Source organism: Mesocricetus auratus, unplaced genomic scaffold, assembly GCF_017639785.1.
Source record: "Mesocricetus auratus isolate SY011 unplaced genomic scaffold, BCM_Maur_2.0 Super-Scaffold_100022, whole genome shotgun sequence".
NCBI classification, from domain to species: Eukaryota; Metazoa; Chordata; class Mammalia; order Rodentia; family Cricetidae; genus Mesocricetus; species Mesocricetus auratus.
Window position 1 is genome coordinate 33,666,708 of NW_024429203.1, and position 22,915 is coordinate 33,689,622.

The 22,915-nt window shown below is 41.7% G+C and overlaps 1 protein-coding gene across 7 annotated transcripts in view; it reads right to left on the reverse strand.

Moving 5' to 3' along the window:
- Nucleotides 1-22,915, reverse strand: part of Nrg4 (neuregulin 4) — a 69,941-nt gene that overhangs the window by 2,049 nt on the left and 44,977 nt on the right. For 3 of the 7 annotated variants that reach the window (XM_021226842.2, XM_021226841.2, XM_021226844.2), the window contains exons 4-5: nucleotides 19,971-20,117; nucleotides 14,804-14,883 (exon numbers count right to left, since the gene is read on the reverse strand). In XM_021226842.2, coding sequence (XP_021082501.1) covers nucleotides 14,804-14,883; nucleotides 19,971-20,117 — 227 coding nt within the window. Of the gene's footprint in view, nucleotides 1-4; nucleotides 2,500-7,417; nucleotides 7,507-14,803; nucleotides 14,884-19,970; nucleotides 20,118-22,915 lie in introns of those variants that run through there. The other 4 variants (XR_005870291.1, XR_005870290.1, XM_040729895.1 and 1 more) reach the window with 3 other exon arrangements.

Here is a 22,915-nt window from a genome sequence, read left to right on the forward strand (position 1 = left end):
ACCCTGTCTCGTAAAACAAAAACAAAACAAACAAAACAAAAAAAAAACCCAAAAAACAAAAATTGCTCTCGTAGGTAAGTTAGCATTTTCCTCTTCACAGTAAAGACACTGCAAGGGGACAGTCTTTCACATAGTTCTGAAAATTACATCACCATATTTTGATTTTATACCAATAAAATATACTTGAAAACCCTCTCAACTAGTCTATTTATTGCTTCTGATGAGAGAATGAAGGACGTAAACTTCTTTCTCAGTGAGAACCTGGAGCTGAGGGAGAGATGTGAGAAAACACCAGTTTCCCTGAGCATCGAAGCTTACAGAGCATGCTGTGATGGACACCTGGATCTTCAGTTACACACATGCCTGTATTTCTCAGTACTCCTGTGTTGTATGTTCTTAATAAAGAAACCTTTGTTTGCCGCTTTCTCCATACTGCTTAGAGTATGGGCAGGTCATGAGTCACCTTGGACACTGCAGAGAGATCAGTACACCATTGTGGAGAGGACTACAGCAATCTTAGGTGTCTGTACCTTCCATAATGGACCTATGCTGCCTGTTTCTAGACTGTTCTACAGGGCAAAAGTTAACATGGATTTGGACCAGGTATTTGTTATAGGATATGCTTACAAGGTAACTGATGAGTGTCATTTCTGTAATGGTCAGTGGTTTATACTAAAAGGACACTAGATAATTGTTAGGTAAAATCAAATACAAGTATTAAGTAATTGCTTGTTTGCCAAAAACAACAACAACCACTAATGCCTAAAAATGGTAACTGCTACAGACACTTAGAAACCTGCACATAATCACATTGTTAAGATGACAGGAGCACAACAGTGAAGGTTGTTTACACACCGCTGCCTTCTCAAGGCCCAGGTAGTCCCCCAGCAAGGCTTTGAAAGCATAGACTTCTCGGTGTACTTCCAAGTGAAAATGTGGCTGGGGCACCTGTTTGTTTAAAAAGGGCTGCATCAAGAAATGCATCTCCATTCTCTTGATCCAATGAAAAGGCAGGTGAGACCTTAGCATGGAGGTGCAGAAATGACCCAGCAGGCAGAATACTAGTGTGATGGCTTGTCTAGTAGGCCTTATTATCTTAGTTTTCTGTTTTGTTTAAACCTGGATCTTGACCTAGGAAACTTGCGCTTCAAACTGAACAAAATGAACATGCAAAGAATTACAGTAGGGAGGGGAGGGAAAGGGAACTGAAAGTAATATGTGTAAAAAATTAGATAAAAATTTTTAAAAATTACAGCAATACTTAGAAATCTGAGCGCTTTCTAGACAACTGGTGGAAATTTTCAATAGGAAAAACAAGTGATTTTTGTCCTTTTATAGCCACAAAGTCTGGCTCAAGTTAGCGTCACTATAAATTCAGTTTTGATGGAAGCAGAAAACTGCAAAACCATGAAAATGAAAACGATTCACTTTGTTTTTCAGTTGTTGACTGGGTAATGTTGGGCTGGAAATATTGGAGCATAGCAGGCTCCATAGTAAAAATGCTATTTGAGGGTAAACTGGCATTGTTACTGTGTACAGTTACGAAAAAGTTATTTTAATATTGGCCCCTTTCAGGGATGAGCAGTGACCTGCCAGGTGTGTTGCCTTTGTTGTGGATATGTCACTTCTGTCCTGTGCCACATCTGGAGGTCAGTTTCTAGAATATGTGCTGGTGTAAACCTAGCACAAGTCGTTAATAAAGTCACATGTTTTGGAGAGTGTGGAACACTTACATTTAAGTTTTTTGGTTTTTTGAGACAGGGTTTCCTCTGTATTGTTGGAGGCTGTCCTGGAACTTGCTCTGTAGACGAGGCTAGCCTTGAACTCACAGAGGTCTGCCTGCCTCTGACTCCCAAGTGCTGGGATTAAAGGTGTGAGCCACCAATGCTTGGCAAGTTTTTGCCCTGTTTTTTGCTCAGGTCAGTAACAGACAAAAACAGCATGATGGTGTTGGTTTTAATAGCTAATGATTAGACTGAGAAACAATTTGAGACCACTGTCTTAACATATTTCTTACTGTCCAGGATTCAGTCACACTGCATTTACTCAGTATACATACCTAGTTCACAGTCTCCCAATAATAGAGTTACAGGCAGGAGCGAAGCACACTGACCACAGAGACATCAGCAAAGAAAAAGAAACTCCTAGCTGTGTTCCTTAGCAGAGAAGGCAACAAGTATAAGCCAACTGTGGAGCCGGCTTTGTTGGCACTCTAGGAAGCAGGTACATCCAACAAAAAGAAAACCTAATCAAGAAAATCCATCTTCAAAATGGTGGCTAGGTTCTGTGATGTTTTCAGCCCCTCCTCTCCCTTGTGACAGTGATTCTTAAGCCCAGTTCTCATTCATAAGCTGGATGATGTGGAAGAGACCATATCTGTAGGTTTAAGTGTGTCTGTAGCCCCTCTGGATAGTACCTGAGGTGCTTATACAAGGTGCTTGGTTGATTGGGTTTCTTTGGTTTTGGTAGGCACTGCTTGTTAAAAGTTGCAAACATCACCTAAATAAAAAATAATTATTTGTAAAAAAAAAAGTTGCAAAGATCCACAAATGCCAGAGTCAAGAGAAGATATGTAGAGATGTAAAGTTGTCCCTTTAAGAGAGATACTGGGAAGTTAGAATGTTCCAAATCAACCACAACAGCATCACTTGTTCTAAAGGTCTAACACCCTGACTTTTCAACTGTATCTGCTCCCCAAGCTCTGAATAACTGCATGTCAAAGGAAACTGTCCTAAAAGGGGGATTGCTGTGTAAATAGTTTTTAAAAGGGGGTGAGCAGTTTAAATGAAGGATCACACAAAAAGGGGGTAACTTCAGTGAAAGGTTTGGGAGAGTGAATGCAAGTGGGTGATATCTTTTGTTAAAAAAAACAAATCAGCCGGTCATTTGGTGGCACACTTCTTTAATCCCAGCACTCAGGAGGCAGAGGCAGGTGGATCTCTGTGAGTTCGAGGCCAGCCTGGTTTACAGAGCGAGTTCCAGGACTGGCTCCAAACAATATAGGGAAGCCCTGTCTTCAAAAACAAAAACAAAACAACAACAACAAAAAAACCAAATCAGCAAACCTTCAGATAGAATGGGGTGGGGTAGGGGTTGATATTGTTAAAATAATGACATACCCAAAATGGAAACTAACAGGCACTCAGAGGAAAGAGAAACAAGGTTCATTCAAAGAAAGATAAATGCTAGCAAAATGGCTCAGCAGGTAAGAGTACTTGCCACCAAGACTGACAACCTGAGTTTGATGTCCACGACACAGGTGATGGAAGAAGAGAACTGACTGATGAAGGTTGTCCTTTGACCTCCATATGCTGGGGCATGCGTCTGAGAGTCTGCACACAGATGACTGAAAAGGAAATATGCTGGTACATTCTCTAATGAAGTCCAATGTTAAACTTCCTGGAGACTTCAGTATGCTTGCAGGAGCTATAGGAATCAGAGTCCACTAAGAGAAAGGAATTATGAAAAGCTACCCCCCCAAAAAAAATGACCTCACCAGAGACTTTGAGAGGTTGATGGGGACAGAAGGAACAAAGAGGAAGAAAGCAGGAACAGGAAGAGTATACGCATGTGAACCCAGCACGGAGGATTTGTGGGACAGACAGCTGCAAACCACTGCACAGTGGGGCACTTTTGTTTTCAAGGAAAAACAGGAAAGCCACTTGGTAAAAATCATTCCTTTGTAATTGTGAAAACCAACTAGAAGTAGAGGGAAACTACATCAACATAAAAGCCACCATGAGAACACCCATGGCAAACTTCCTGTCTGGTAGGGAAGTGGCCTTTCTAGGATGGGAAGAAGGGACTGTCTGCACCACTGCTCGTCAACATGGACTGGCTGGAGCAGCTAAACAAGGAAAAGAAAGGCATCAAACTGGAAAAAGGTAACATTGTCTGTTCACAGATTATGTGATCTTACACACAGAAAACTAAAGATTCCACAAAAGACTCAGAACCGAAAAACTACTCATAGTATCAGGGCACAAGGTCAACCCAGGAAACCAGCAACATTTCTATACTTGAACAATCAAACATTAGAGCAGTTCTTTTTACAACAGCATCAAGAAGAGTCAAATATTGAGAATTAACTAGAGGCGGGAACTGCCGCAGAAACGATGGGACACATCGATGTCGATGGGCTGGGACTTGTAAAAGGTTGGCACTACCTGAGGTGATCTACAGAGTCGGTGTAATCCCTACCTAAATCACAACCTCACAGTGCTGGTTTTGTTTGTCCAGACAGAAAAACCCGCCCTGGAGTTCAGATATGATCTCAAGGGATGTGGAATGACAGATCTTGAATACAGAGTAGGATGAGTCATCTGCCCCAGAACAGAGTGACCCTGGCATCAAGATTAACTGATGAAACAGAAAGCCTTACAAGGGGACATCTATAGCTGTGATTTTTAACAAAAGGACCAAGACTATTTTCAATAAGGAAGAGGTAATCTTCCAGAAAATAGTGCTGGAGCTAGGACCTTAAGTTATACCATATATTAAAATTAACTCAGAATAGATTTTAAAAACTTTAGTAGGTAAATAAATATAAGTCTTGGAAGAAAACAGTGAAAAACATCAGGATAATGAATTTTATAGTGATTTTGTGTTGCTACCACATTTTCAGGGACCAAAAAATAAACCTAACCAGGCTAATCAGAAATTAAAATTTTGTGCATGACATGAAAATATATCATACTTAAAGAGCAAAAAGGTCATATATAGGTCTGGAAAGTATATTTGCAGCCCATGATAAAGGACTCAGTGTCCAGAACACAGAATTACAGTGCAACAATGCACAAGTGGCCAGGGACTTAAACAGGTCTCCAAAAGAGGTACATAAATGACTAAAAACACTGGCTGTGTGGTCAACTTCACTGATGCACAGGGAAATGCAGGTTAAACCCCAATGAGACATTACCCATTAGGATGGCGGGTATCTTCCTTCTCCCTATCTCTCTCTCCCATTTTCCTCCTGTACACACAGTAACACAGGTGCATAAAAAGTATTAGACCCTGCACTGCTGGTAAAATAAAGCGGTGGATCTGTCAAAGAAAACAATATGATCCTTGCCAAATTAAGCAAAAGTATAATTTGATACAGAAATTCTACTTGAAATACTTTAAAATAAAAGCAGTGGTCTGGTAGTATATATCATAGCATATTGTTACAGATAATAATAATTCAAATATCTTTGCATGGTATACAGAATGGAATACATCCACACTGAGTAATGCTGAACTGTTATTAAAAGAACGATGAGCAGAATAGCAAGATATTTGAAAAGTACAATGTCAGGGCCCAAGTGTAATATTTCAGAAAGATGCTCTGCCCAGCCACAAATTCTAGGAGCTCAGAACTTCTATTGTCTTTTAGATATTGCGATGGCCTGGCCTTGGTGGGGAATGGTTCCTATTTTGTATAACAAAAGACCTCGGCCTGGGTGAGTCTATGCTGAAGGCTAGTAGATGTGCAGATTGGAGTGTCTGAGGACTTAGTCTGTGCTGCTTAGGGGTGTCTCTAGGATTAAAGGAAGTATTTCCAATATATATATACATGACAATAGATGTCTTCTGCCATTGCCCCCACTTTTGGATGTTACTTAAGAGGATACTTGAATAAACTGTGGTCTCCAGTATTGATGGGGAACCCTCCTGTCATGACCAGAAGTCTCGGTCTCGTCCTTAACATCTATTGGGTAGCTAGGCCTTCCCTCATCCACACTCTCCCACTCTGGATTGGACCTGGGGCTGTTCATTTGGTTCCAAACTCAGCCCCAAAGACTTCAGTCTGGAGTAGATGGCCCTTGCAGCACGGGGCCAATACAGGCCAGACCTGGGCAGTACAATAACAGCATTTAAATCTCAGGAATAGTCATTTAATTGGATTTAAGGCTTGCTCAATAGGGGACTGAGGTTTGGCACTGCAAACCTAGCCCACACCCTGTGGCTGATAAACCATGACCTCTAGACCATCTCACAAAACCAGTATAATTTCTAACTGCATTCTAAATATTTATACTTGCCAATAAATGTCACTCATCATCAAAAAAGCTTTTTACAGTACATGGAGATCATTACAGGAATGCACAGAGTGGTCAAAATGCAGAGAACTGCTGACTGTGTAACCAACCCCAAATGATACTTCAACAACCCAACCCATTCACTTAAGGCTCAGGGAACATGGAGGAAGGTGGGGGAGGAAAGAGCCTGAGGTCCTGAATTGGACGTCTGCTTCGAGATAGAACAGGGAAGTGCACCCAAGAAACCTCAACAATATGATGGACTAAACAAGACCTTAAGATGGCACTACCACCTGAGATGACAGTGTGGATGGGGAAATACTTAAAAACCTTCACTCCTAGAAGAGATGCAAGCAATCATTGGTTGCCGAGAGAGAATCTGCTTTCTCCAGGGATAAGCCCTATGATGGGCTAGCCAATCCCTAAGCATATATAAGCAACACAAAGTGACCTCAGCATGCTGTATTTATAACTGTGTGTATGGATATATATTCATATTTATACAAACACACAGTTGGTAACATGTAACAATGGATACACCACAGGCATTTGTCAAAAATGCATGAAACAACAACAAAAAGGAGCTTTAACCTTTAGGCTTGAGCTAATCCTAAAGCATCAATGTGCTCTGCTAGGGCAAAGCATTTACTAAAGGAGCTGAGAGGGAGGGGGTGGGTGGAAACTACACTGTCTGCCCAGATTTCTTGAGCAAGCCTCCCCTTACTATGGAGTGACAGCTTGTGAAACCTTTTAGAAGTTGAGAATATTCATGAATCAAAATACATTTACTACCCACTTCACCTAACAAAACTTTGTAGCTTAGCCACCTTTGGTGTCCACCGCTGTCCTGATCATGGGCTGAAAGGAATCATGAGATAATTTGCTGTGCTGATGGCTAATACCTGATGAGAACTTACCATATATTTTGAGACTGGAAAAAGATACAAATTCAGTTTCTATTGAATGAGTACCAGCTTCACACTAATGTGGCAAAGTTGCCAGTGGGACCACCGTTGAGTCAAACTAAGCTCAGGGCTGCCTCTTTCATTCAGTAACCAACAGTGACGTGAAGTGTTCTGTTTTGTTTCTTCAAGACATAGTTTCTCTGGGTAACAGTCCTGGCTATCCTGGAACTCATTTTGTAGACCAAGCTAGGCTCAAATTCTGGAATTAAAGGCATTTGCACCAGACCTAGCTGGCTGGGTAAGGTGTCTTATAAATCAGTACTCCTTTCACTAAAGAAACTTTCATCTTTTTCTTTCTTCAGACATTGCTCAGGATTTGGGTCCATTGTGATTGTCCCATTGGGCCTCCACACCTAGCACCCTAAACAGGCTGCCTTGGGTAGGACCGTTTACCAAGTCTTATGTCTCAGGAAAGGAGAATTAAGGTGTTACCTTCTCTCACCGTACGGTTCCCTTTCTGCCTGTGTGAGGTGATCACAAAAGTGACCTTCACTGGATGTGTCTTCAATGATCTCTGTGACCTGTAGAAGGTAAGATTGCACTTGTACACTGGATTTTCTGCATACACACACCCATCTAGCCTCTTACTTGCATGCATAAATGCACTGATTCCACCTGTGGCAGAAGACGAGGTAAACTTACCTCAGACATCCACACCTGCAGCAGCTGCCCCACAGCACCTGTGCCCGGTGAGTCAGCATCCCCGTGCTAGTCTCTCAAGTGTACAGTCCTGCCTTCCTGCACTCTCTCTGCTGCCTAGGGTTCTAACAAGCTTAGTGATTGGTCTAGGGTGACGGGGAGACTGCCAGAGCCAGTTGCTGATAGCAAAGACGGAAGCAGACACCAAACATGGTAGAGATATCACATGCAAGGTTGGGAGAGCCCTGGGGACAAAGCCGCTCTGACCAGCAATTCCCAAGGACCTGTGGAAGGTCATGTGCAGTAGGGAACATGGGTGCGGAGGCCAGCAAACAGCCCAGCCATGCAAGGAACAGAACTGACTCCATACTAGTGTCCTGTGACCCCTGCACACCTCCCCTCCTAAAAATGAAAGAAAGAAAGGCACAGGTTGGAAAGCCAGGCTCATCTGGGCTTAAATTCTTGCTCTACTGGTGTCTAGATACAAAAGCTTGACCTCTGAGCCTCCATTTTCCTCTGTATACAAAGTACCACCCACTTAAGACTCTCGGAAGTTGTCACATCTGAAACACAGGAGCTCATGATTAAGTCATGGGTGTCAGGGACATGAACAATGTAATATGTGCTGGGACTTGAAGCTGTGGGTTTTCTAACCAAACTAGTAAGGAGGGTTGCCGAGAGGCCTTCGTCACAGATACACCTGTTCCAGTCCCCGACAGACTGAATCAAGGTTTTAAGGGTGGTGCCCATCATCACTGTGATTGAATATGTCCTCTGGCCTTTATAATTTTCACAACACAGGTCTGGGCTGAGGCTATTGAGCATGTCCTACTGTCTATAATGGGCTCACCTCAGAGTCCAACTTTTTTCTCACCACACAGACCTTATCTCTTTTGCTGTGTTATGGCCTTAGAACTAATGTTGTTTGGCGTCAGAGAAACTCCTGGTCAGATAAGCTAATTTTGTAAACTAAGCCCAATACTCATCCTATTTTGGCTTTTGGTCTTACTGCCTTTTTTCTTCCATTAAAAGTATTCATTTTGGCCGGGCGTTGGTGGTGCACACCTTTAATCCCAGCACTCGGGAGGCAGAGGCAGGCGGATCTCTGTGAGTTCGAGGCCAGGCTGGACCGATAGACTCCAAAACAATACAGAGAAACCCTGTCTTGTAAAAACCAAAAAAAAAAAAATATCCATTTTGGGCTGGAAAGATGACTCAGTGGTTAAGAGCACTGGCTGCTCTTCCAGAGGACTCAGGTTCAATTCCCAGCATCCACAATGGCAGCTGACAACTGTCTATAACTCCAGTCCTAGGGGATCTGATGCCCTCACACGGACATACATGCAGAGTGCTGTTTCCCCACACCACCCTTTTGGGTTGGCCTGTTTGTGTTAACTTCCCAGCTAACAGCACAATGATAAGCCCTTGGAGTTTTCTTTGAGGACTTTGACTGGTCGGGTCACCATCAAGTATATTAGCAAACAGTGTGACTCCAGACATCATCACTTCAGAGTAAGCCAAGGCCAATCAACCATCAAACCACTAAGGAGAGGCGCCACTAAGTGACACAGTAAGGGATACGTTCTCTTAGTATCTTGAAATTGATCATGTTGAGCACATGGAAGCTCAATACATCATCTGATAACATCATTAATGATGGTATGTCCTTCTAAATGGTTGACTTCTTTGTGAAATATGTCAAGTTCAGTGACATTAAGTCAAATTACATAATAGGAATGACCATGATCCCTACACATTAAACAACTCTCTCCATAGTCCCTGGTAACCACCGTTACAGCTTCTGTCTCTGGGGATCTGACTGCTCTAACATCTCATCTTAGTGAGTTACATGGTGCTTGCTTGGCATCTGGATTTTTCACTTAGCATAATGTCTTCAGAGTTCATCCATATTGCAGTATTAGAATTATATTCCCTTTTAAGGCTAAGTAATGCTCCATTAATATGCATCCATTTATTTTATACACTCATACATCACTGGACATCTGAGTGGTTTTACACCTTTTGACTATTTCTAATTCAGCTCCTATGACTGTGGGTGTACAGATATTCACTTGTGCGTGTAACTCCCAGTAGTCAACTGTTGAATAAAATGGTTATTCTGTGGTTTTGTTTTAAGACCTGTCATACCATTTATCACGGTGACTATAACATTTTATATTTTTACCAGCAATACACAAGGGTTCCAGTTTCTACACATCCTTGCCAACACATGGTCTTCAAACAGCCACTGTCCTAATGTGTGAGGGGTCCACACCCCCCTTTTTATGACCCCAGCAGTCGGTGATGCTGAACACATTACATACTCTTGGAGAAATGTCTATTGAAATCCTCTGCCAGTTTTCAAACTTGGCTGTTTTTATTTGTTATGAGTTATTTATTCAGGATTGTTTCCTGCTATTTTCTATGAAAACAATAGGTGTCAGCCAGGCGTTGGTGGCGCATGCCTTTAATCCCAGCACTCGGGAGGCAGAGGCAGGCGGGTCTCTGTGAGTTCGAGGCCAGTCTGGTCTGTAGAGCGAGTTCCAGGACAGCCTCCAATACAGAGAAACCCTGTCTCGAAAAAACAAAAAACAAACAACAACAAAAAGCAATTGGTTTCATATATATGTATATATATGTATGTATGTTTGTATGTATGTATGATTGCATGCTGCTTACATTACATTTACCCCCCTACTACCTTCAGTGTCTCGCACCCTGCCCTGTCACTTCCTCCTGTCTGTGGGATTAGCCCCCTGAGCTCTGGCAGAGTAACCTCATCTGTAATAAGATACCATTTAAATGTTCTGCATGTGTTTCTAGAATTGGTCACTGATTGTTGAGACCAGCGAAGCTCTGCAAGAAAGAAAGGCAGCATCCACATGGGTGCTAAGCTTCCGAGATCTGCGTTGTCTGTGTGCTGGTGCCTGAGTCTGCAGCCACCTCTCCTGACTTAACACTAGGTAGCACTCTGAGCCCAGGTTTATACCAGTTCTGCTGCCAACTGGGAACCATCCGTAATTAGAGCTCCATGAGTGGGGCTTAGCTCTTTGGTGTGCCTGTGTCCCCTGTGCCCCTATGCGTAACCCTAATGAACTCATCTATCATGCCAAGCTGACTGGCAGACTCTCTCTTAGGTCTGTCTGCTCTTGTTTGAGGTAAACAGATGTTTCTTTACATTTCCCCAGGAAAGTCCCTCGCCCCTCAAAAAGTCTGTCTGTTTTCATGAACACAGATGTACATATGAAATGACTTCTCTGTATTAAATCCGGGAGTTGCATGGGTTTAAAGCCTTTTATCCTACTCTGTGGACTGACTCTTTGTAAACAGTATTCTTTAATTTCATCAGCTTTTAGTTTTGATGAAGTCCAGTTTATCTAAATTTTTTAGTTGGTTCTGTTTAGGTGTTACATACAAGAAATCATTCCAAGTCCAACTTTGTAGAGCACTTCTCCGGTTTTTCTAGAAGTCTTATAATTTTGGGTCTTATATGTAATGTCTCTCTTCCACTTTGAGTTCATGTTGTATATAGTGGTATTAGCGCAGCCTCGTTTTTTAGTACACACATACCCAGCCTGGTATTCTTAGTTGAAAGTTTGACTTCTAGCAAGTTTACTAAGATATAACCCACAACTTAAAATATTCACCTTTATATACTGTTCACTGACTTAAAAAAAATTGCCATCGTACAGCCACAGCCATGACCCAGTTTTTAAACATATGCATTATGCTGGAAATATTTTTCAGGGCTATCTGCGGTCATTATTCCTTCCAACCCCAAACCTTAGGAACTCACTCATACATCTTGATATCTTTATATTAATGCACACAGGGCATTCTGAAACTTCTACCACACAGCGCAAGTGACTTTGATCATGTGACACTATGTGCAAGTATGCTGTGCTTGTACAGCTATGACTGCCCATTTTACCGGCATAGCAACAGACTTTGGGTGATTTCCACTCTCTGGTTACCGGGAGGAACGCTGTTGTGAGCATTCGGGGTCATCTACTTGCGTGACTGACTAGGAGGGAATTGTTGTGCCATACAAACTTGTTCCTTAAGAAACTGTTCAAGCCGGGTGGTGGTGGCGCACTGCCACCTTTAATCCCAGCACTTGGGAGGCAGAGGCAGGCAGATCTCTGTGAGTTCGAGGCCGGGCTGGTCTGACAGCCTCCAAAACAATACAGAGAAACCCTGTCTCATAAAACCAAAAAAAGAAAAAAGAAACTGTTCAAACCATTTTATAGTTATAACAATGAAATGTGCTTTCCCATATCCCACAGACTTTAAAAAGATCACAGCAGTGTGTTAATTTTGGTGTTTCATGTTGGCTTTTTAATCTTTTAATGGATTACTATGTCAAGTATTTTTCATGTGCTTATTAGCCATTTGAGTCTTTTCTCTGGTAAAATGCCCACACTTTAGTTCAGTTATTTCCTGAGTTTGTATCAACTTCAGTTGAACAGGTACACACACACACACACACACACACACACACACACACACACACACACACACACAACCACAGAAAGAGAGACAGAGACAGAGGGACACACAGAGAGAGATTCACTGTGTAACAGCCCTGGCTGTCCTTGAACACTCACTCTGAAGACCAGGCTGGCCTCAAACTTACAGAGATTCATCTGCCTTTGCCTCCCAAGTGCTGGGATTAAAGGCGTGCGTCACCAACACTCAGTTAAATTCTTGTATATTTTATGCCATCCATCAGATCTTTGATTTGCAAATATTTTCTCCTATTTGGTGCCTTGTATTTCATTTTTACAGTGAAATCATTTGAACCATAGGAATCTGTCATTTTCATACAGCCCTGTATATCAAATATTTACCAATTTGCTTTTCATGTTCTATCTTTGCCTAATCTAATGGCTTAAAGACTTTCTCCTAAGAGACTTATATTTTAGTTCTTAAATTCACAAGTTTCTTGAGTTATTCTAGTATATGGAATATGGACAGAATACATTTATTTTCTTGCATGTGGGTATTGGACTGTCACTGTATTCTGTTAGACTGCTGTTTAGGGGTCCATGTCTGGAGCCCATATCCACCTCCATGCTAGCACCATGCTGTCGGAATTACAGTAGTTTGGCCATAAGCTGGAGGTCAGATAGTGTAAGCCCTCCAATGTGCTATTACACCATTGCTTTTCTATCCTAGGCCCTTCATATTCTCAGAGACACATTACAGCCACCCTGTCGACTGTCACAAAAACACCTTCTGGGTTTATTGGGATGGCATAAGTCTCTCTGCAATTTGAAGAGAACTGACATCTTAATATTTTCCAAACCCTTCAACACAGCAATCCCTCTGCTTAGTTTGGTCTCTCTTTTTTTCTTAGCACAACTGCAGACTTAACTTTGCAGATCTATATTAGTTACTTTTCTATTGCTGTGATTAAAACACTGGCCAAGGTAACTCACAGAAGGAAGGGTTTATTTGGCTTATAGTTAGGATTCGTGTGGCTTATGGTCCCAGATGCCCAAAAGCCTGTCGTGGTGAAGAAGCAAGATAGCGAGCTGAAGACATTGTCAGGGATACAGCTGAGAGCTCACATCTTGATCCACAAGCAGGAAGTGGAGAGCACACTGGGAATGGCATGGATCTTAAAAAACCCCCAAGTCCCCTCATAGAGCCACACCTCCTCCAATCCTTCCCAAACAGTTCCACCAACTTCCAACCAAATGTTCAAACACATGAGCCTCTGGGGGCCATTCTCATCCAGACCGCCACAGCGTCCTGCAGTGCTTTTCACATTTTTTCACTACCCTGTGTACTTTGAGATGCTGTCACACATGGTGTGTTGTTTTAAAAGTTTCTGTATCTAGCAGTTTCTGATACATGGAAATATACTTTAGTTTTAATAGTAACACTCTCTCTTGTAACATTGCTAAACTACAAGCTGGTCTCAAATGCCATACTCTCTTTAATGTTTCTAGACGAACTTATGTAGATTAGTTTGACATAAGTTCAGCTATCTGGGCCTGGACTGTCACTGAAGAAAAGCTTCTATACAAATTCAATCGATGGATATGGAACTATTTGAACTATCTAAAGAAAAAAAAACTTTAAACTTTCCATATTACTCTTCAGATTTTTTTTTTCTGAAACAGGGTCCTGTGTAGCCCAGGCTGACATCATTGAAGCCGAGATATCCTTGAACTTTTGATCTTCCTAAGTGCTGGAATTATAGCATATAAAGGTTCCTGGTTTTATTCAGTGTTGAAGACAGAACCAGGGTATCTTGCACGCTAGGCAGGCAGCTCTACCTACGACTGCATCCCCAGCCCTCAAATTACCTCTTTCTTCAGTAGTTTTTGTTCTTCAAAGAAATTGTCTATTTAATCTAAATTATGCCAAATCTACCACCCCATTTGCCATATTGGTAGGAATGTCATCTAATTTTTGTGTAGTTGATATTGCTCCTCCTTGATTATCAGTGTTTTTTGAGATAGGGTCTTCCCACTAAGCCTGGGTCTTACTGAAACAGAGAGATTATGTGGCCTGCAAACCCCAGAGGTCCTCCAGTTTCTGCTTTTCCTGCAGTAGGATTATAGGAGCATGCCACCTAACCCAGTTGTTGTTTTTATTTTAAGACTTATTTTACTCTGTGTGTGTGTGTGCATGCGTGCGTTCGTGCATGTCTGTGCGTGTGCACATGTGCACATAGATACAAATTCATGCTGAGACCAGAGGTCAACTGTTGCTTCACAGTTTGTCCATTTTTCATTGTTTTCAAGAACGAGGAAGGAAATCCAGCACTTGCTGTTCTAGTTTAGGTGAAAACCTCAAGATACCTTAAAAACACTGATTTGTCCACAGTTCTCCCAAAGACTCTCTCACTCCTAAGGTAACTCCCTGCCCCTGCCTTCCCAGCACAGCCCACCTGAGAATGCTTCTGGAACCCTTTTCCTCAGGTCTGCCATAGCACATTACAGCTGACGGCATCATTTCAATGGTTAAAATTCACATATTTATTTTGAGAAAATACGTTGTCACATTGCTAATAAATTTATCCTCATGTGCAAAATTAATTATTAACACAAAATCTGCTGAAAAATCCTTAGGGTCACCCATGATTGAATGGCTGTGAGCACAAGTCTGTACACAGACCAAGGGTTTCACCCATCCCTCCCGACATTCCATTCTGAGTGTACTCACTGTGGTGGGCACTGGTACTGCTTCTCTCCACCAGGCTGATCTCACACTGGGCAGGATTGGCCCTCTGAAGATGGCCCTTCCTGGCATCAAAGAGGAGAGAAATACAAATGGAAATTAAAATTGACTATTTGGAAGTCATTGGAAGGCATTCACTTTTTAGAACTACCTAAAGTCATAGGGTTGCTCTAATGTTGTACCCGTATTTAGCCAACCCACCAGCAGAGGTGGCAGAGACATCAGGGAGCTGCTGAGCCTACAGCATGGCCCAGGTACTGTGCCACAGGTGTTTCTGTAACAGAGATCACATCCCATCACTGTGGACCCTTTATGTACCATGGGTGACTTTAGTGAACAATTCGAATTCATGACATTAAAATACCATTTCTTTGGGTCATCTGATTATAACCTTATATAGAACTGCTTTAAATATTAAATGAAAATTGAAATGTAAAGGTGAATTATTTTTTTCAATATGCCAATCTCAATGTATTAACTTTGTGAAAATGAATCCATAGCATCTAGCCGGTACAACATGACAATTTCTAAAAGCCCACTGACCTCTACCCTAAATTGTCTATTCTAGCAGACGTTTTAGCATTGAGGGCAGGGGGCATTTTGGACCTCATTCAAGTAACATCATTTCTAAGTTACAGAAAATTCAAAAGGCCTTCAGGTCAAAGAATCTTAAAATAATATTCTAGTACACTCGTGTGTGTATCTGTGTACATTTGTATGTGTGTATGTATATGTGTGTATGTGTGCATTTATGTATATTTATGAGTGTGTATATATGTGTATGTGCATGTGTTTATATATGTGTGTGTATGAGTTTGTGTATGTGTGTGTGTATATGAGTGTATGTCTATGTATGTGTGTGCATGTGTGTATGTGTGTGTGTGCTCTGCATGTTTGCCCATGTGGAGCTCTGAGGAGGAGGTCAGGTGTCTTTATCACTCTGGGCTTTACTCCCTTGAGACAGGGTCTCTCACCATTTCAGCTAGACTAACTGGTTAGTAATCTGTGCCCACTGTCTTCACCCAACCCCAAACATTGGAGTTGTGAGCACATGCATCAATGCCCAGATTTTATGTGGTTGTTGGAGATTCAAACTCACACCCTCATGTTTGAACAGCAAGCTCTCTTACTGAGCCATCTTTCCAGACACCCCTTTTTTATTTTTGGTGACAGGGTCTCATTTCGTATGCTAGGCAGGTCTAGAACTTGGCAATCTTTGTGTCTGTTTATGTCTCCCAAGTTATGACATCACAGGGACACACTACTACCCTCCCAAGTGCAGGGGTCACAGGGACACACTACCACCCTCCTAAGTTCTAGGGTCACAGGGACACACTACTACCCTCCTAAGTGCTAGGGTCACAGGGACACACTACCATGCCTGACTTAGTTTCCCTCTTGAAAGAACCTTACTAAGTCCAGAAACACTGCACAAAGTCAGTAGACAACAGCAGGAAGCCTAGGTAGGTCTAGATCTCACGAGCAATAATGACTGGATTGATTCTCCCATTGTCTAGATCTCACGAGCAATAATGACTGGATTGATTCTCCCATTGTGGTTAGGACATGTGTTACCTCAAGTTGTCATCAAAAATGGAAAAAGAGCTGAGGAGATGGCTCACTTGGCAAAGTGCTTGCCTTGTGAGCGTGAGGAGCCCCAGAACCCGAATCCATAACAGTTAAATGTGGGCTGTGCCCTTGCTAGTCAAGCGCTGGGGAGGTAAGACAGGTGGATCTCTGGGGCCTGGGCAGCCTAGCCCACTTGGTGAATTCCAGGCCAAGCAAGGTCGACAACACTTGGATAATGACAGTTGGTATTGTTCTTTTGCCTGCACACACAAGTACACATACACTCACATGTACATGGACACATACAAAAAGAAAACGTGTGATTTCAAGCACATTTCTGTCTGACCTGAAATTTATTTTGACATGTTATTTTTATAAGGCAAATGCTATTTTTTAATTAAATTTATATCCATTTTCTAAATATTCAGGCTTCCAGCATCTAACTTTTATGACTTTTATAAGATACTGGAAGGGTGAAAAACAATACTCATTGTTTAAGCATCATCACTCAGCTGGGAATGGTAGCACACTCCTGCATCACAACATCTTTGAGGTGGAGGTTAGGAAAATATGCAGTCAAGGTCATTTTTGGCTGCATAGATTGTCCACTCTTAAAAACACATAGGGCGATACCTTTATTGTTGAAACTTCTTTCTTCCTTCTTGCATCTGACACACACCCAGGAGAGTCAGCTCTCCTCCAGCCCTGGGGAAGGCTCATGCGAAATAACTAATGTCTACACATCTACAACTATCTTCATTTCTCCCTCATTCTTGAAAGATGTTTTCAGTGCTACAGAGGTCGGGGCTGCTGGTCACCTGCACTTAGCACACTGCAAACATCACTGGGGCCTCGCCTCTGCCCTATGACTCCTGTCCCTGTAGTCTGCTCTACTTTAGCATTCTCTCTTTAGAACTGGGGTTCTGTGCTTTATGAGGCTGTGCTATGCATGAGGGTTTCTCTTTAACCTGCTTGACTTTTGCTAAATCTGTGGGTCACTTACAAATTCTGAATGTCTCAGCTACTACCCTCTTCAAACACTGTCCTAAGTCTTTTTTTCCTCAAAGCACAGGAAAGAAAATTAGAGATCATCACTCTGTTTGCCATGCTTCTTGACCTTTCCTTAATTATTTTGCAATTCTTTTTTCTTAGGTTTGGAATACCTTTTCATTCATTCATCTCTCTTCCAGTGTTCTCCTCATTTCCTTCATCCCTCCCCTTACTGCTTCTAGTCTGGTTAAAAACACAAACTAAACTTTAAAAATATTGAACTATATTGAACTTTTTAGGTTAATTTTATTTTTTTCAATTTCTGTATTGGCCTCTGCAAAATCTGCTCTTTTGTAAATATATCATTTATTTTTTAATTTTATATTTATATTTTATTTTTGTGTATGATAGTTTTGCCTGCATGTATGTAAATGCACCACATACATGCCTGGTGTTCCAGGAGTTCGGAAGAGGGGTTAGGTCCCCTGTAACTAGAGATATAGATGGTTGTGAGCCACCATGTGGGTACTGAAAATAAACCCAGCTCCTCTGTAAGAGCAACAAGTTCTCTTAATCACTGAGACATCCCTTCAGCTCCCATTTATTTTTCATACATATTAAACATACTTGTTTTATATCATGGGTTTGATTCTCCCCACAGAAGAATATTTTGAATACCTGGTTCCACTCTCAGTTGTAGCATGAAATTTGGAGAATACTTTAAGCCATAGCAAACTCATAGTTACTATAGCCAAATCTAGATTGTCAGTAATATTACACAAAGTTGTTCAATAACTAATCAATATCAAAGGAACATTCTATTTCCAAATCATCAGTACAGTGAATAATGAGGGAATTAATCAGCATGCCTTCTCCTTAGCATACTATACTGGAATATGTATTTAGAATCAGAAGAGATCATTATCCAGTTTTCCCAAGAATAGTTCTAATTAGTGGTGCCTCTTCTCCCATGTCAGGGAGTAATCTTATACTGTGAGATGCCCTTTAAGGTAAAGAACGACAGTGGCTTCTTCAAGAGCTGATTTACACTTGTTTCTGTCAATCAGTATTTGCAGTCCAGACTACTTTGTACACTTAACCTTTCCCCCACTAGACATTAGAAATACCATGGGATTAGAATGAAAATCCACTTAACATTTGTGATTAGACGTTTCCTTCTTTTCTTTTCATCTTTGTCTTTTGAGGCAGGGTCTCTCCAAGTGGTCAATGTTAGCCTTGGTCCACGGGCATGTGCCACCACTCCTGGCTTTAGAGGCTTCTTTTTCAATGAACACCGACTTTCTATTTAGACTTCCATTCCTCACACCTACATGCCTACACTTTCTACCCTAAAGATCAGGCTTTGGGAGCTTCTTTTTGGGGCAGGGTTTCCCCTGGTAGCTAGGCTTGCCTGGAACTCACAGAAATACTCCTGTGTTAGCCTCTCAAGTGTTAGGATTATAGGTGTAAGCCACTGTGCCCGGACTTTGCTCTTTTGTGAAAACTTGTGGCTCCGTGGCGTTTAGGACATTTGGGATGTAACATTGTTACCTTTACAAATTCAAAGGTTAGTAAAGGAATCCAGTTGCAACAACTGTAACAGTATTAAAGTTCTATGAATTAAAAAATACACACACAAGTCACTCTTAGCAAGTCCAGTGGAATATTAGATCCCCTTATGAATCCATTAATTACTATGTGAGACCTGCTTCCAGATTTCTACCTTACAGCATTCGGGTGAGCTGAATTTACTAACACTTTTTGTAATTGTGATAGGGATTCTTTCTTTCAGAGTGTGTCACATCTGGGACAGATCATTTTGTGTGTGAGGTACTCTGGAACTTGCCTTCCCTTTGGCAATGCAACCAACAGCACTTGTGGTGTCTGCTCTGTAGTTTGAGTTCTCATAGCTATGTTTAGATACAAACATATCTGATCCATATAATCCACAATGATTATAAACTATGAATAAGAACACTTCTATTTTTAATCCTTTGAAATGTTAGGGTTGCATCAATCTTTTTCTGTTGCTCTACAAATACCATTGACTGGGTAATTTATAAAGAACAGATGTTCATTTAATTCATTGTTCCAGATGCTGAGATGTCTAAGACCATGGCATTGACAACTGTTCAGCATCCAGTAAGGACCATCTAACTGGGTCATGGTATGACACTGGGTATCACGTTGTGAGACAGGGCCAGCAAGACAGGCAGAGCTCACCTTAACAGCAAAGTCCTCCAATGACAAGTCCTGTCTCTTCCATTATGCATTAAAGGACTCATCCATTCATTCTGCAGACCCTCCACGACCCAGTTATCATCCAAAGGACCAGCATTTGAAGCATCATTAACATAGGACTTTTGGGAACTTGTTATACAAAATTTTTAGAACAAATCCAAGCCATAGTCAGTTAGTTAACGGTTACTAAAGTGACTTATTAGTTCGTAACAAAATTGTATTAGAGAGATAATGCTGGACATAAAACAGTATCTGGAGAAGCATCTAGAAGTAAAGAGCACTCTAGTTACTTAGAGGCTGCTCCTTGTGCATTGCTTTCTTCTTCCTGGGGGTCTGTTTCCACTTCAGTTACCTGCACAGGAAGCAGAGTGCTGCTATGGCGAGTGTGACCAGGATCACCAGGGCCACGAAAGCTGCCGGCAGATTGCTTTTGCTTTGGATGCTGGCACTTGGGAGAAAAACCTCTTCGCAACGAGCTCCTGTGTAATTCTCAATGCACCTATAGGATAAAAATTCAGATAAAGATCGAGTTCATTCCATACGCAGATGTGGACAACACAAGGTCCCCAGCTGGAATGAACAAAAAGGCCTCCACTTTTCAGATTGTGAATGTGGAGTAACCAGGTTTGAAGTGAAGCTCACAGAGCCATGGGTACAGACAAATGCATTATCTTACACTTGCTCCCTTCCTTTTACAGATCTTCAGCAGTTTAGGATCTAGAGGAAATGGATAGCATTCAGATTCCATGTGTGGACAGCATCGATGCCTTCTAGGTTGGGCTTCTCTTTCTGCCACCTTTTTTTTTTTTTTTTTTTTTTGAGACAGAGTTGCTCTGTGTAGTTTTGGAGCTTATCCTGGAACTTGCTCTATAGACCAGGCTGTCCTTGAACTCACAGAGACAGATACACCTGCCTCTGCATCTACCACCATTGCCTAGCTTCCTGCCAACTTTTGCAGATGTGTCTTGTAATGTTGTTCTAGTTGTCTTCAACCTCCTGGCTCAAATGATCCCCCTGCCTCAGCTTTCCAAGTAGCTGGGACTCAGGTGCATGCCACCAGGACTTAAAGTCTGCATTTTCAATGGGGGTAACTCTGTATATAACGCAAATTCATCTACAACTTTTATATTTTACATGGATGTGTTTAACTTCTCCTGAGAATTACTGTTTCTTCCAAATCCAGAGTTATTCAGTATTACATCCCTTACCTACTGATAAACAATACCTTTTTGAACTTGTCAGCTTTCTATAACTAACAGCATTTCTATTTTTCTTCGGAGACAACATGAAACAGCAAAGAGTACCACAATGAAACTCTTTGGTGAGAGCAGCCAGCTTCTTTCCCCATTAACATGTTCAAAAGATTAATACACATTAACAAGAATTATGATGTTTGGCATTCCATCAATTTATACTACAATTGAATGGAAATTGTAGTACACATCTGTAGTCCTATTACTTGGTAAACTGAGGTAGGAGGATCAACTCAAATTTGAGGCCAGCCTGGGCTACTTGATGAGTGTTAGGCCAGCCCAGGCCAAAGTATGAAACTCTATCAAAAAACTAAATTTTTGTTTTCAGTATGAACATTTATAAAGTAACTCAAGAAGTTATGTAGGAAATTCACAATGTATATGTCATAATAATGCTATGTGAAAAATGAGTGAGAATACATATACACACATGCATACACACTTTAAGTTATTTTTGGGGGGGTTCCGAGACAGGGTTTCTTTGTATTGTTTTGGAGGCTGTCTTGGAACTCACAGAGATCTGCCTGCCTCTGCCTCCTGAGTGCTGGGATTAAAGGCATGCACCACCAAACACCGGCACGTTAAGCTATTTTTACAAGAAAAAAAATGGAGTGATTTTTGCAAAAACGAATTTTGCTCCTTTTTCCAGATTAGGCAGGTATTTAGAAATGTATTCTCTCTGCCTCCTACACTGTTCTAACAAGGACAACAGGCCTAGAAAATCATATGTGAACTAATGACAGGGTTTTACAACTAACATGATAGGATAACTAATAGCCTGCATACAAATAAGAGGTGAGAATATTAAGATTTAGCACATGGAGTGAATTTTAGCTGGTCAAATAGCAGATGTTTTATGAGCCTCATGTCACTGGTGTGAAGGCAGTAGGTTACTGCTGTTGGCTTGTGGGGGCTTTAGGCAGTACAGTGGTTCTCTGAAACTACTGCAAAGATTGGTTTGTGGAGACAAGGAAAGGGAACCTAAGGACAAGATGTGAGTGACAAACTGAAACACCAAGTGAAAGATATGTTGGGGAAAAACTCATAGTTACTTACAGTATAAACTTTAAAATGCTGTCTGTTCCTTGGGCAGGAGAGATGGCTCAGTGGTTAAGAGCACGGGCTGCTCTTCCAGAGGTCCTGGGCTCAATGCCCAGGACTCACATGGATGCTTGCAAACATCTGTAACATCCTTGGGGGATCTAATGCCTTCTCCTGGCCTCTTCAGGCACCAGGCATGAACACAGCGCAGATAGGCAGACATGCCGACCAATCACTCATACACATAAAATAAATGAACGAGTACAACCTGTACTATTATTCCCAAAGACTCAACTAACATACATGAAAAGAGGAAAGATAAGCAAAAACTCATTTTGTTTTTCTCTAATTTTACTTCCTACTTCCCAAGATGCCAGGAGCAATCGTTTTATAAACTTTAAAGGCTGCCAAGAGCCCACACAAAGAGCCCATTCAACCGTTTTCCCCTCCCCAGCTTCCTGATGAATAGAACTTGGGCTCACAGGAATCACCGATGGCAAAAAAGGAAACATCCACAATTAGATCACTTAACCCCTCCTTCTGCGACCCTCTCACCTTGCCAACACCTGCTGTCTGCTCACCTTCAGTGACCCCTGACTAAGAACATTCTGTGGCCTGGTTACTAGACAATGACCCCTCTCGTTTGATTACTCTGCCCTACCTAGTTTCCTGCCCTAACCACTATATAACACCCCTAAGGAAAATAAAATCTTGCAGCTTGATCAGAAAGTCTGTCTTGCTGTCCTTTTGCTGTCCTTTTCTTGTGTCTCCTGTCCCCTCATTCCAGGTTTCTCTGGGCTCAACCTCCATTGTGCCCTGCTGGCCAGGGCACCAGGACAGATACACAAACATACATACATACATACATACATACATGCATGCATGCATGCAGGCAGGCAGGCAGGCAAACAGGCAAGCAGGCAAGCAGGCTGGCAGGCATGCACGTGCACACATACACACACACACACATACACACGCACGACACACTCATGCACTCACACAA